General features: G+C 37.8%; 3 protein-coding genes across 9 annotated transcripts; 2 read left to right on the forward strand and 1 right to left on the reverse strand.

The window, feature by feature from the left end:
• Window positions 1-69: 69 nt before the first annotated feature.
• LOC123005166 (nuclear transcription factor Y subunit alpha) lies at window positions 70-4,021 on the forward strand. Of its 5 annotated transcripts, none has more exons than XM_044398815.1 (6): window positions 70-410; window positions 2,601-2,972; window positions 3,022-3,191; window positions 3,296-3,469; window positions 3,525-3,716; window positions 3,766-4,021. In XM_044398815.1, the coding sequence occupies exons 2-6, from the start codon at window positions 2,612-2,614 to the stop codon at window positions 3,817-3,819; spliced, it is 951 nt and encodes a 316-aa protein (XP_044254750.1). In that variant the 5' UTR covers window positions 70-410; window positions 2,601-2,611; the 3' UTR covers window positions 3,820-4,021. The 5 variants fall into 5 exon arrangements, with proteins under 5 accessions (XP_044254750.1, XP_044254749.1, XP_044254747.1 ...); XM_044398814.1 differs by having other exon boundaries at window positions 72-410; window positions 2,576-2,972; window positions 3,022-3,209; XM_044398812.1 differs by having other exon boundaries at window positions 73-410; window positions 2,305-2,972; window positions 3,022-3,209.
• A 207-nt stretch (window positions 4,022-4,228) lies between these two features.
• LOC123005315 (ubiquitin-fold modifier 1) lies at window positions 4,229-5,967 on the forward strand. 2 transcript variants are annotated; one of them, XM_044398998.1, is made up of 3 exons: window positions 4,229-4,409; window positions 4,466-4,522; window positions 5,685-5,967. In XM_044398998.1, the coding sequence occupies exons 1-3, from the start codon at window positions 4,402-4,404 to the stop codon at window positions 5,884-5,886; spliced, it is 267 nt and encodes an 88-aa protein (XP_044254933.1). In that variant the 5' UTR covers window positions 4,229-4,401; the 3' UTR covers window positions 5,887-5,967. The 2 variants fall into 2 exon arrangements, with proteins under 2 accessions (XP_044254933.1, XP_044254932.1); XM_044398997.1 differs by lacking the exon at window positions 5,685-5,967 and adding an exon at window positions 4,598-5,655.
• Window positions 5,910-11,160, reverse strand: LOC123005314 (coronin-7). Of its 2 annotated transcripts, XM_044398995.1 has the most exons (11): window positions 11,023-11,160; window positions 10,124-10,975; window positions 9,868-10,075; window positions 9,428-9,572; window positions 8,925-9,332; window positions 8,207-8,798; window positions 8,035-8,148; window positions 7,044-7,981; window positions 6,859-6,994; window positions 6,532-6,674; window positions 5,910-6,479 (listed from the first exon to the last, which is right to left on the reverse strand). In XM_044398995.1, the coding sequence occupies exons 2-11, from the start codon at window positions 10,971-10,973 to the stop codon at window positions 6,387-6,389; spliced, it is 3,627 nt and encodes a 1,208-aa protein (XP_044254930.1). In that variant the 5' UTR covers window positions 10,974-10,975; window positions 11,023-11,160; the 3' UTR covers window positions 5,910-6,386. The 2 variants fall into 2 exon arrangements, with proteins under 2 accessions (XP_044254930.1, XP_044254931.1); XM_044398996.1 differs by lacking the exon at window positions 8,925-9,332.
• Between the last annotated feature and the right edge of the window lie 364 nt (window positions 11,161-11,524).

An 11,524-nucleotide genomic window follows, 5' to 3' on the forward strand; every position in this document is an offset into this window, starting at 1 on the left:
GCGCGAGATTTGAATTTAATCGATAAAATCTTGTTCACGGTGACAAACATCAAGGTCGTTGCTCAAAAACAGTTGATATTTTGATATTTGGTTGTAATACATGATTGATAGGATTTTGTTTCGGTTAAATAATCGGTTTTGTTTTTGGAAAAGTGTTTCAATTGCGTGTCGATCGTTTATGTGAACTTTTCCTTTTCTACTTTTGTAATTGGCCACGGGTTTCCCGCCGCTTGTAGTTTGCGCCCGTCGATAAGCTAACGGGGCATCGACCGGTCGTAGCTGGCAAGGGAGTGGTAGCCATCACCACCAATACACAACCAGGTTCCAACGAATCGTGTGTAGTGCGTCGCGACCATTGGTCTACAATTTGTCGACCAATCATTGGGAAAGTGCAGACTAAAATATCCAATGTAAGTCCACAAATTATCAAACATATTCGGTGCATGATTCGAGGGTTGAACCGGCAAAATACAATTGTTTATTACTGAACCACCGACGAATTTGCTATTTTCACTACGTTACGACATAGACAAGGCGTAATGGCGACCAAACGCTGCAATTGTGAAGGCTACACCTGATTTACATTTTCCATGGATTTGGAAAGCCCTTTGTGACACTGTGTTAGCAATTCCATGTACCGACACAAATTCGGCTTTGCGATGCATTTTGAATCATCTCTCCAAATTTTGATGCATTTCGAGGCTTACACACTTGCACACACATTAAATTCATAACCTACAAGACAAAGAATGAAGGTTTAAAGGGATCTGTTCTCCAACCGTCTTGATATCGTTTTTGAATATTAAAATCAAATCTTTGAGGCAATTTACCTAAATTGTCTAGGACCAATACCTATTTGACCTTTTCTTTTGAAAAACATTTCACATTTGTCAAAAACAACATTTTTGATGATTTACAATTATTATTGGACTTTCCGTTGATCGAAAATAGTTTTGTGAAAATTGACAGGAAATTTAAATTTGGGCCAAACATACCAAAAAATTTACTGATAGGTGTAAGAAACAGAAACATGAGGTTATGCACAATTATGGACACCTAAAGACAAAAAAAGATATAGTTTTCAGTTTCCATAATATAGTTGATTTTTTTGTATAAAATCTGTTCATCGAGACGATAGCCAAGGAGAATAACCATATGGGAGTCCAAAAAGCACTTTCGTGTTAACTGCTAAGGCGTTTCTAAATTTTTTCTCAAATTGATTTTTTTTAAAATTTAAACATAATTATCTAATACTATGCAACCAACATTACACAAACGCTCTAATTTACAGATCGAATTATCTTTCATTTGACAAATAGTGACAACAAATTTTTCTAATAAATCAAACAAAGACTCGAGTCTTGTTCCTCAGAGTTGATTTCAACCCCAAATTTATTTGATCACACGATATTTACTGAAATTACGGAATAAAATTCATATTTATGAAAAAAATTGGTAGGTATGTATAGGTCGATTGTAAATTAATAATTATTAATAATGTATTTTTTTTTAACTATTACGGTTTTCATTTAACAAAAGTGTCGGATCATCTCTTCGGTGGTGATAGTGGTGACTTCCAACTGAATTAAAAGTTCCGATGACAAAAAATTGTTTGAGCCTTTTTTCACGAGATATAGCTATTTAAAAGTTAGATTTTGAGTTAAGTTTTTGGCCGTTCAGATCATGTTTTCTTGAATTTAATTAGCGGAAACGGCAGATCTTGCAACATTGAACAGATGCCTCTTGAAAAAAAATTCCAATTTGTGTCTTATGGTGTACAAAATATTTAACAAATTAACAAAGTTCAACAATAAATTAAATTAGACAACAACGGAAACAAAAAAGCTAAGGTGTCTACATGGGAATTGTCAGTTCCAGTTTTTTTTTAAAGGCTTGAAAAAAATCTGAATTCATTTTTATGCTTAGCACCATTTGAGAGTTGGTCCGACACTTTTGAAGCAGCCAGTATGTATGGAAAATAAGGACAATTAAAAAGACTAATTTTCTCACAAAATTTTATCCTATATTTTATTTGTGAACAAATTTTGCATTGAGAAGTTGAAAATTTTGTTTATTTAGAATGAGTTACAATTTACGAGTATGTACAAAATAAAATTGTAATTGTATTGTGATTAAGGCTTAAGCAATTCAGTTAAGAGGAAATTTAATATTAAATGATTAAATTTTATACCTTCGTAACATACTACATGAGTAAGATTCAAAAACGTATAATATTGAAAATAGCTTCTATTTTTCCACCTGACAAATAAATTAAAGAAAACTGGAATTGGCATTTTATTTTAGGTAGATTGGGGTTGAAGTCCTAGATTCTAGTGAAAAAAAAAAAATGAAGTTTTGGTGAAGAAATTGAGAATTGGCGAGCGTATGATAGACTAAAATCCCAAAATGCTGTTTCCTGTTTTAATAACCAAGAATCCAAATTTCCTACCTTGTCTCGAGTTCCAGCAACAGACCTGAGGATCATTTTTATTTTGAAACGTGGGCAAAAACGGTTATTTATTTATCCCGTTATCAAATATGTTCAACCCTTGTATCAGCGACTTTTCGTCTCAAGCACCTTCTGACTGACCCTCCGACAGCCCCTCCATCGATGGAGCAAATCGCCACGACCACCGACGGCCAAGTGGTCATGCAAGCCGTTCAAGGCGTGAGCCCCCAGCAAGTCCAAGTCATGCAGATGAACACCGGTCAGGTCATCCAAGGGGCCAATGGGCAACAAATCATGGTGCATGCCGTGCCCCAAAGCGGCCAAATTCAAGTGGCCCCCGCCGGGGCTCAAAGCCTCCAACAGATACAAGTCCTACCCGTGTCAAGTCTCCAGACAGCCCAAGGCCAAGTCCTTTTGCAGCAACCCCAGCAAGCCCAAATCGTTCATAGTTTGGACGGACAGACTTTTATTTATCAACCAGTGGCCATCGATAACACGACCTTGCAACAAGCGCAGCCTACAGGTACTACAAGAATTTTAAAAATATTTCAGAACTAAAATTTTGTTGGTAGTGTTGAATATCAATGGGAGTCTGGTACAAATTGCGAGTAGTCCCCCAGCGGCCGCCACCACGACTGCAGTCGCTCAGCCGGCGGTGACCTCCCCCTCGCAGACGGTGGTTCCACAGATCGCCGCAGCTTCAGGAAACCAACTGACTATGGCTAACGGCAATTTAGTCATGGTGAGAAATACCGCAGACGTACGTAAAACATTTTAACACAGACTTTACAACACCATTTTATTGCCAATTGAGGAAACAAAATTTAAAAACTGTCGTATCTTTAGATGGTGCCAGGGTCCAGTGGGACACAATTCCAACGAGTGCCTATTCCCGGAACAGCCGAATTCTTGGAAGAGGAACCTCTCTACGTCAACGCCAAACAATACAGGAGAATATTAAAAAGGCGACAAGCGAGGGCGAAATTGGAGGCTGAAGGCAAAATTCCAAAAGAGAGACCTGTAATACCGGCATTAAGTTTTTCCGAATTTCTCACTGTTTTTGATTATTTTTTAGAAATATTTGCACGAATCACGACACAGACATGCAATGAATCGGATAAGGGGCGAGGGTGGCCGGTTTCACTCCGGTTCGGTTAAAAAAAGACGAGAGGAAATGGAAAGACAACAACAGCAACAACAGTCGCAACAAAGGTCGATTGGGGTTCCCTACAACAATATTGAACTCGCAACCCCTATTATAATAGAAGTAAGTTAAAAATGGGCTTAAATTTGTTTTTCTACAGTTTTTTTTACAGAATGTGATGCCTGATATAATCAAAACTGATCCGCTATCGATTGAAGGTAATTAAGTTTATTTGTATATTTTAGGACTTTTGTAAATAGCTTTTTAAGTTTTTTATTTTGTGTACATAGTTATTGTTAGGCAATTTTTAGTGTCTAATTCACATATCCATGTCGTTTTTATGTTTTATACTTTCAACGTTGGACAATTTGTATTAACACAGTTTGACTGATCTTGTAATCAATTTTGTTAATAAATTATTTCAATTTTACGATCTTTTACTTAAATGATTCACCCTGTATTTGTCATCATGTGCACATTAAAGCACTTTTTTTATAAATAGCGCCGCGCCGCAAGACTCAAAAGTTAAAAGTAAATGTACAGAATAAATTAATTTATAAATAACATAATATAAATAATCTAAAAAATGCTGTTATTTTTATATTCGCTCATCTGCACATTAGGTAGTCAGAGCACAAACACAAGGATACAGAAGTGACACAAGTTTTGACGTTTGACATTCCAAAATTAGTGGAATTTAAAGAAACTTTAAACAGTGATTTTCCACTTAATTATTTAAATTAACAACAAGCCGAAACCAGCTATAATAACCCCTAAGCTACATAGTTTTGTTTTATTATAAGTCACAATGGCAGCGTAAGTTTTAAGGTTGTCACCATATGTTCGCCCCCATAATCGTTCTTCTTTTCCAGATCGAAAGTCACTTTTAAAATTACGTTAACGTCGGACCCCAAGCTCCCTTTTAAAGTGTAAGTTTTTAGTAAATAGCCCCAATTTTGGTAGTTACTGTCCTTCAAACCTAATTGTTTTTTTTCTGTTGGCAGATAAACCGACTCAGAAATGACAGTAGCTACCAAAATACGCCATGCTATGGCCATATATGACACCTCAGCGGCAAACATAAAACAAATTCTGACATCATTTCATAATGTAAACCAAATTTACGAGAATCAGCATTGGGTTAAAACGGTGACGGCGGAAGATATTAAACTGGTTTTTAAGTTGGGTCATTTTATTGAGAAAACAGTACAAAAATGTGATGAGAGGAACAGTAGGGAACAGTTTTTTGGATTGTTGAATGTCTGGGGCGAGAAAAATCAGATTGTGGTTTATGACTACGAGTTCTACGCAAAAATGTGCGACCATCTTTTAGTCAAGTTTTTCAAATGTAGGCCTTTAAATGAAAGGATTATTGACATAGCGGTTCGCATGTACACTTCATTGTTTTCTAAAGACAGATTGCAGGCTGTATTAAAGGATTTAATCATGACTTCAGCTTCTTTTGAAGCAATTTCACAATTTTGTGTCGCTAATAAAACTATTATAAACGTAAATAATTTAAAACACCAATTAATTCTAAATGAGTGGATTCGAGACTATGAGAATGGCAATAAAGACATAATCTTAACACTAGTAAAGGAATCCTTGACTAGTTTTAAAGTCGAAAATTCTCTTCCAGTTTTATTAGGAATCTTAGCACTTGAAGTGAAAAACCCTGTTACGGATCTGATTTTGCAAAGTATTTTGGAAAAAATGTTAGATAGGAGTATTCTCAGTAAAAATTTTTGGCTCACAATTACTAAAACAATCGACGGTAATTGTTTGGTCCAAGTTTGTATTAATTATAGTGAGTTTTTGGAATATTTTTGTAATTTTTTAATTTATCTCGGTAGCATGATGGAAGAAATAAATTCCGAGTGGATGACCAATTCTAGTATAAGTATATGTCCTGAGATAACGTATAATGAATTAAAAACAATTTTCATAACTTTGTGTAAGCATTCACTTATTGAGAATTATGTAAGGAATATGTTAAAAGAGGCTGAAAAATGTACAGACTCAAAGATATGGAACGAAATTAAAAATAAATGTTAAAATCGTTTTTTGTATTTTTTTATTGATCTGTTGTAGATTAAGTGTTCCAGAAGCAACTCCTTTCACAGCAGTACTAAAATTCGCCGCTGAGGAGTTCAAAGTGCCCCCAGCTACCTCTGCGATTATTACAGATGATGGTGTAGGGATTAATCCCCAACAAACAGCTGGTAACGTCTTTTTAAAACATGGTTCGGAGCTTCGATTAATCCCAAGGGATCGTGTCGGTGCCCCTCTATGATTAGGTTCTAAATAAAAAAAATATTTATCTGGAAAAGTTGTATATTTGCTTTTTTATCAGGAAATAAAAAGTAATAAATAATTTAGTGACATTTAAACCTTACATGAACTACATCCTACACTGTCACAACACTAAATTACACAATACAAAATAAATTATAGCACTTAAATGACTAAAAAAATTGTTTTGAGCGATTGGTTTATCGGGAGTGAGCAAAAAATTTGGTCATTTTAATTTTGGCACCGCTATGGCAGGATAAATGCGAAGTCCGGAATGTTTGGAGAATTATCAAAGAGATCACATAGAAAAAAATCTGACTAGATGTCATAATAACTGTAGAAAAATATTAAAGCGTAAAATCTATAAAAATATTAAAAAATCACTTTTATAAATTGCATAATATCGAAATTAAGCGATGATTATATCTTATGCGATACTAGGAATTAAATTAAAAATTATGTCATGTATAATAAGGCGGGCTAAAGAGTCAAAATTTCAAATTAATCGGTCCATTCTTTTTCATCAACTCCTTCCATTTCGTCCTGTTCCAATTTCAAGTTGACTTCCATTCTGTTACTTACAGACTTCTGTAACTAAAAAAAACACAAAAATGCAAAAGGAGGTGAGAAAAAATCAAGTATTTACCTCCTCTTGTTTCAGTTTAGTTTTTTCATTTAAATCAGGATTCCATGCTAACCTATTGTAAGGCTGAGAGGCTCCGATAAAAGGAGTGGAAGCAGATTTATTTATGGTCCTTTCAGGATTAGTCTGACCTTGAGACTCGGATACTGAAAAAAAAAAATTACAACCATCAACGATAGAGACTAAAATTCATGCAGCAACTAACAAATAAAGAAATTTTTCGATTTGAAATTACAATTTGATGTTCCGATGGCTTTACATAAAATACTGGGGTGTTTTTTTATAAAACAGAAATCTAAGCATGCTGGCATTTACTTTTCCATCACTTACACAAATCCATGCCTTCTGGTTTGAGACTGATCCTTTGTGGGCTTTTATCTTTATTATTGAACCATTCTATGCTTGTCACACTTGGTTTCCAAGTGACCTTGGTCGGGGGGAATAAGTCGTCTTGGAAGAGTTCCGTCTAAATTTTTAATATATATTTTTTTGAAATTACACCAAATAAAACTTACTTTAATCCTTGGAACAGTGAAAGACAAGGGCTCTATCGTATTATTAGTGAGTCTTAGTGCTTTCGCGAATTCAACATTAGTCACATCACAAACATTTTTTGGCAAAAATGAAAGACCTTGGTGTAGATTATTGCACCTGTGGTGACTCAAGGGGCATATATAGGGTGATTCTTCCGTAATTTCGAACGCATAAATAGTCAAATCGCCTTTCCCCGTCACAAACAAAGTCGAACTGTCTTCATCATAAAATGGAATCAAGATAGCCGGCGATACATCCAAACCAATCGTATTTAATGGATTTGACAAATCAGTGGCTTTAAAAACCATAATTTGTCTCTCTGAAACTTTATCGAATCCTGTAACGACGATAAATCCTGCATCCAAGGCCCAAACAATCCTCGCTCCTCGACTCCCAACCGGCCCTTTCCCCTCTCTAATGGGCAAATCCCCGGCCCTTGGTTTATAAATCCTGATTTTCCCATCTTTGCTCACCGTCGAACAAAACGCCCCACACGGCGACCACGCGAAACTAAACATCTGATCCGTGTGCCCCCTTAAGACAATCTTCTCATTCAAATTCGTTAAATCCCAGATTTTTATAGTCATATCATACGATCCCGACGCCAAGACATCCTTGGCAGTAGGATGAAACTTGATAAAATAAATTTTATCGGGATGAGCATTAAACTCGGCTTCCGCCGCGTTTGTTGGTTCACTGAGTCCAGATTCTGGGATTTTCCACAACTTGATAACCCCATCATCACACGCCACTGCCAGACGTTGATTGTCGAATGGGTCCCAAGCGAAATCCATGATGTTACTGCCATGGACTAGGGCAGGAATCACTCCATCGGGTAATTTACCCGTTTTGCTTAACTCGAAAATGGCGATTTTGCCACCAGGGCCGCTCAGAGGTACCGCCACGCGGTCGGGGTTTGCTGAAATGGTACTTACTGTAAGCGGAAATAGAAGGGGTTATAGGGTGATTTACCGTGGAAGCCGTCACATTCACCCGAGATTTGGCGGCTGAGGTTGCGGATGTTCTCGATGTGGAGCGATTTGTGGGCAGGTGTGCCTTTGAGGTGGCGGAATTTCGATACCCGACCTTCGGAAAGAATGAATCTTTAGAAGAATAAAATACGCAAAATAGGCAAAAACTTTACCAAATACTGTGGACGTTCTCTTCGGTGTGGGCGTGGCAAAATTCTCGCTCTTTCTGGCCCCCTGATCTAGGGACATTTGTTTCGACACTTGTCCACTTTTTCTGTTATTATCTTCTTTCAACACATCCTCCACATTCTTTCTATTCTTGAACGAATCCTTCCTACGCAACATCACCGGTGACCCTCCCGCCTTCTCGATAATAGTCGGCGTTTCCTGTACTGACTGCGATCGATTTTCGTACATTTTTCTCCTCTCAGCTATGCTACTCCTTTGTGGCGAGGCCCTTTCAAAATTTCCGCTTTGATCGATAACGTCAAAGTTATCTTCCGGTTCGTTCTCCTTGGTATTGCTCTCGAAGAGTTTCCTTCGTTCGGCTGTACTTGGCGTCTTCGGGGGTTCGGGTGCTTCCTCCTCAACTTCTTTTTCCGGTTGTGAGGGAGTGGGGGGAAGCGATTCTGGAGTTCTCGGCTCATGGACTCCGTTACTTTGTTGCGGTTGTCCGGGAACGGCCGGGACCGAAAACACCTTGTCGAAACTGCTTTCCGATTCGTTGAGTTTCGGAGGGGTGAAGGGTTTTGGACCCAAACGAGGCTGAAAATTGATCGTTTTCATGAGTGAAGAATATAACTGTAGGTTTGAGAGTAGAAAAAGCATAATTGGTGCCCAACAAAAAATACGAAATAAACAAAAAATTCCGAACTACAACACAACATTAACCTTGTATCCTCCTGCTATGGGCACATTGGGGTTAACTGATGTGACGATAGGAATCGCGCTGTTCGTCCTAGGTCTAGCGACTGGTTTAGGAGGGTTATTTTGGTCTTCCAGTGGTTCACAAATCGAACCGGTTCTAGAAGTGCGCGGTAAGGGTTTTGGTGGTACGACATTCGGTACTGCTGTTTCTTCCAAATTAATCTTGTTATTTTCCGCAACTTTGTTATCTTGAATTTCCGGCTTTTCCGACTTTTCTAAATCTTTTAGAATTTCCTTTACCGGATGAAAATCATTTTTCGTTATCGTAGCCGTGATTTTAGGTTCAAAGGGTTTTTTAGGGACGGGTTTTGGTTCGATTACTTTTTCGTTTTCGTACTCTTCTCGGAGTTTCAAAAGGGGTCCTCTATGTACCTGATTTATGCAATGCACCAAAGTGTTTAAAAATTGAAGAATTTCTACCTTTTTGTTTTTTTAAGGAGAGACAAAAAAAATAGAAGAAAACTTACTATGATTGGTTCTTCGCCATTTTCGCGTTTAGAAGGATCCAAACTAATTTTCGGCAATGGAATGTTTTTGCCGTTCAACCATTGAGCGGCCGTTAATTCAGTCTTGTATCCGGGGGTGTCGGGGTACAAGTCGGCGTGGAAATCTCTAAAACAAAAAAGTAACACGTTTTAGGTCGATTTTTTTAACGAAAACATTTTTAAAAACAATTTAAATAAAACTATGTTTTATGAATAGCAAAAAAATTAAATTAAAATAAGAAAATAATAATAAACTTTTATTTCAAACAAATTGCATAAAAATGCGGATTAATGATCTAAACCTTTTTAATTCAGTCCTCAATTTTGAATCAAATTGCTAGCTCAACGGTATTAAACAACAACAATTATGAAAATCGATGACTTTGCTAATGTTTCTTTTTTATCAAACCTTATCAAATTACCTGTAAGTTTTCCTGGGTACTTGATACGTGATCGGAATAACGCAGGTACTTGTCAGCTGCAAAATCCTATTTACCTCGCCTTGCATAACATTCAGCGCTCTTTTGGGTACAAGACAAGCCCCTTTGGTCTGCTCTCCTGAATGCCGTATTCCTTCCATCAAATACGGCTCCTTGTCCATAACTTCCATATATCCGATCGTTGTATCACCTACATTACAATAATTAAAACGAAAAATTCGTCAAGCATAAAAATCACCTTTGCCGGCTAAAAACAACATTCCGGTATCGGCGTCATAGAGCGGAATAAGAATTCCGGTAGAACAATCAAGTTCTATGCTCTTTTCCGCTTCGCCGAAATTTCGCAAATCACGGATGATGATTTGTCGGAGTCTTTGAGCGTCAAATCCCGTGGTCAAGACTCTATTACTATCACCGAGCCAAACAATCCTCGAGTCTTTGATGCTCTGGTGGCTATTAGCCGTCTTAATGCACGATTGCTCGACCCGCGGGTCCAAAATTCGGACTTGTTTATCTTTGGAAGAGGTCGCGATGAGAGTCCCGTCTCTTTTCCAACTCACCGATTGGATAACATCTGATGGTTCGGCGTTGGAGAAGACTTCCTGACCTGAGATTAGGTCCCAGAGAGTCAAAGTCGTGTACGAGGTCGAGTGGAGGAGGAAATCCGCCGTGGGGTGGAACCCCACGGTCTCTACTCGACGTTGCTTATGCGAAAACGTACACTCGGGGTTACTGAGCGATTCTTGAAGCCCCGCCTCGGGGATATGCCAAATTTTTACAAGACAATCTTGGGACCCCGTGGCCAAGAGGCCATCGTGAAACGGCGAGAATTCCAAGTCGGTTACTGTGTCGGAATGCGCGTGCAAAAGGGGCATCAGTTTGCTCTTCCGGCCTGAGTCATCGAGAGGTAGAACAGCAAGACTCGAACCGGCGTGGTCCCAATTAAAGGCCATGAATTTGGCCGAAGCTGCAATGTTGTTTCCATAGGTTTGGTAAGACCCCACGCAGATATCGCGCACGTAGTTCTCTGGTTTAGGAACGATGGGGGCGGCGTTTTTGTATTTTGAGGCTTTGAAGCGCCAAGCCATGACTAGGGGAAGAGAATTAGGGTTTGGGGGCAAATGCGGGCGGACTCACCTGTGCGTTAAATAAAACGACGATTTTTACTCGGGTTTAACGCAGGTTTAACTGCATTTATATTAAAAGAGGAGTGATTATGTACGAAACAGCGGTTCTACACCCTAAACGCACCCAAAACACTACTATTGACAGAAATGACAATGCTTATTGACATTTGCAAGAACTGTGTTCGGGCAAAGTAAGAATAGAAACGGAGTAACTCCGTAATCGTATAAATATTTTTATTTCCAATATTTGACGCATTTTTTTTAAGGTTTTGTCGAAAATACGTTTTATAATCACAGTTATGTTAAAATTAAAAATATATATGATATGAAACTATAAAATATGAGGATTTGGTGTTCTGTCGGTAGATCTAGAGTCGCATGTATTACTGGTTGTATAAGTAAGGAATTATTCCAAAAAATTAATATTGATAAATTGATAAATAATTTACTGATTCATAATTTGATATATTAAAACTGTGGGTATTTTCAAAGTGCTCTTCTAAATTAACATT

This window comes from Tribolium madens, unplaced genomic scaffold (genome assembly GCF_015345945.1).
Source record: "Tribolium madens isolate multiple individuals breed KSU strain unplaced genomic scaffold, Tmad_KSU_1.1 Scaffold_20;HRSCAF=117;Tcas5.2_LG4, whole genome shotgun sequence".
Taxonomy (NCBI): Eukaryota; Metazoa; Arthropoda; class Insecta; order Coleoptera; family Tenebrionidae; genus Tribolium; species Tribolium madens.

Excerpts from the sequence above, each read along its gene's own strand:
- LOC123005314 (XM_044398995.1), bottom strand. The coding sequence starts at position 10,973 with ATGGCTTGGCGCTTCAAAGCCTCAAAATACAAAAACGCCGCCCCCATC. Across the intron at positions 8,149-8,206 it reads GAGAACGTCCACAGTATTTG|GTCGGGTATCGAAATTCCGC; the intron begins GTAAAGTTTTTG and ends TTCTTTCCGAAG. Across the intron at positions 6,675-6,858 it reads ACCAGAAGGCATGGATTTGT|TATCCGAGTCTCAAGGTCAG; the intron begins GTAAGTGATGGA and ends TTTTTTTTTCAG.
- LOC123005315 (XM_044398997.1), top strand. The coding sequence starts at position 4,614 with ATGACAGTAGCTACCAAAATACGCCATGCTATGGCCATATATGACACC.
- LOC123005166 (XM_044398814.1), top strand. The coding sequence starts at position 2,612 with ATGGAGCAAATCGCCACGACCACCGACGGCCAAGTGGTCATGCAAGCC. Across the intron at positions 3,470-3,524 it reads AAATTCCAAAAGAGAGACCT|AAATATTTGCACGAATCACG; the intron begins GTAATACCGGCA and ends ATTATTTTTTAG. Across the intron at positions 3,717-3,765 it reads CAACCCCTATTATAATAGAA|AATGTGATGCCTGATATAAT; the intron begins GTAAGTTAAAAA and ends TTTTTTTTACAG.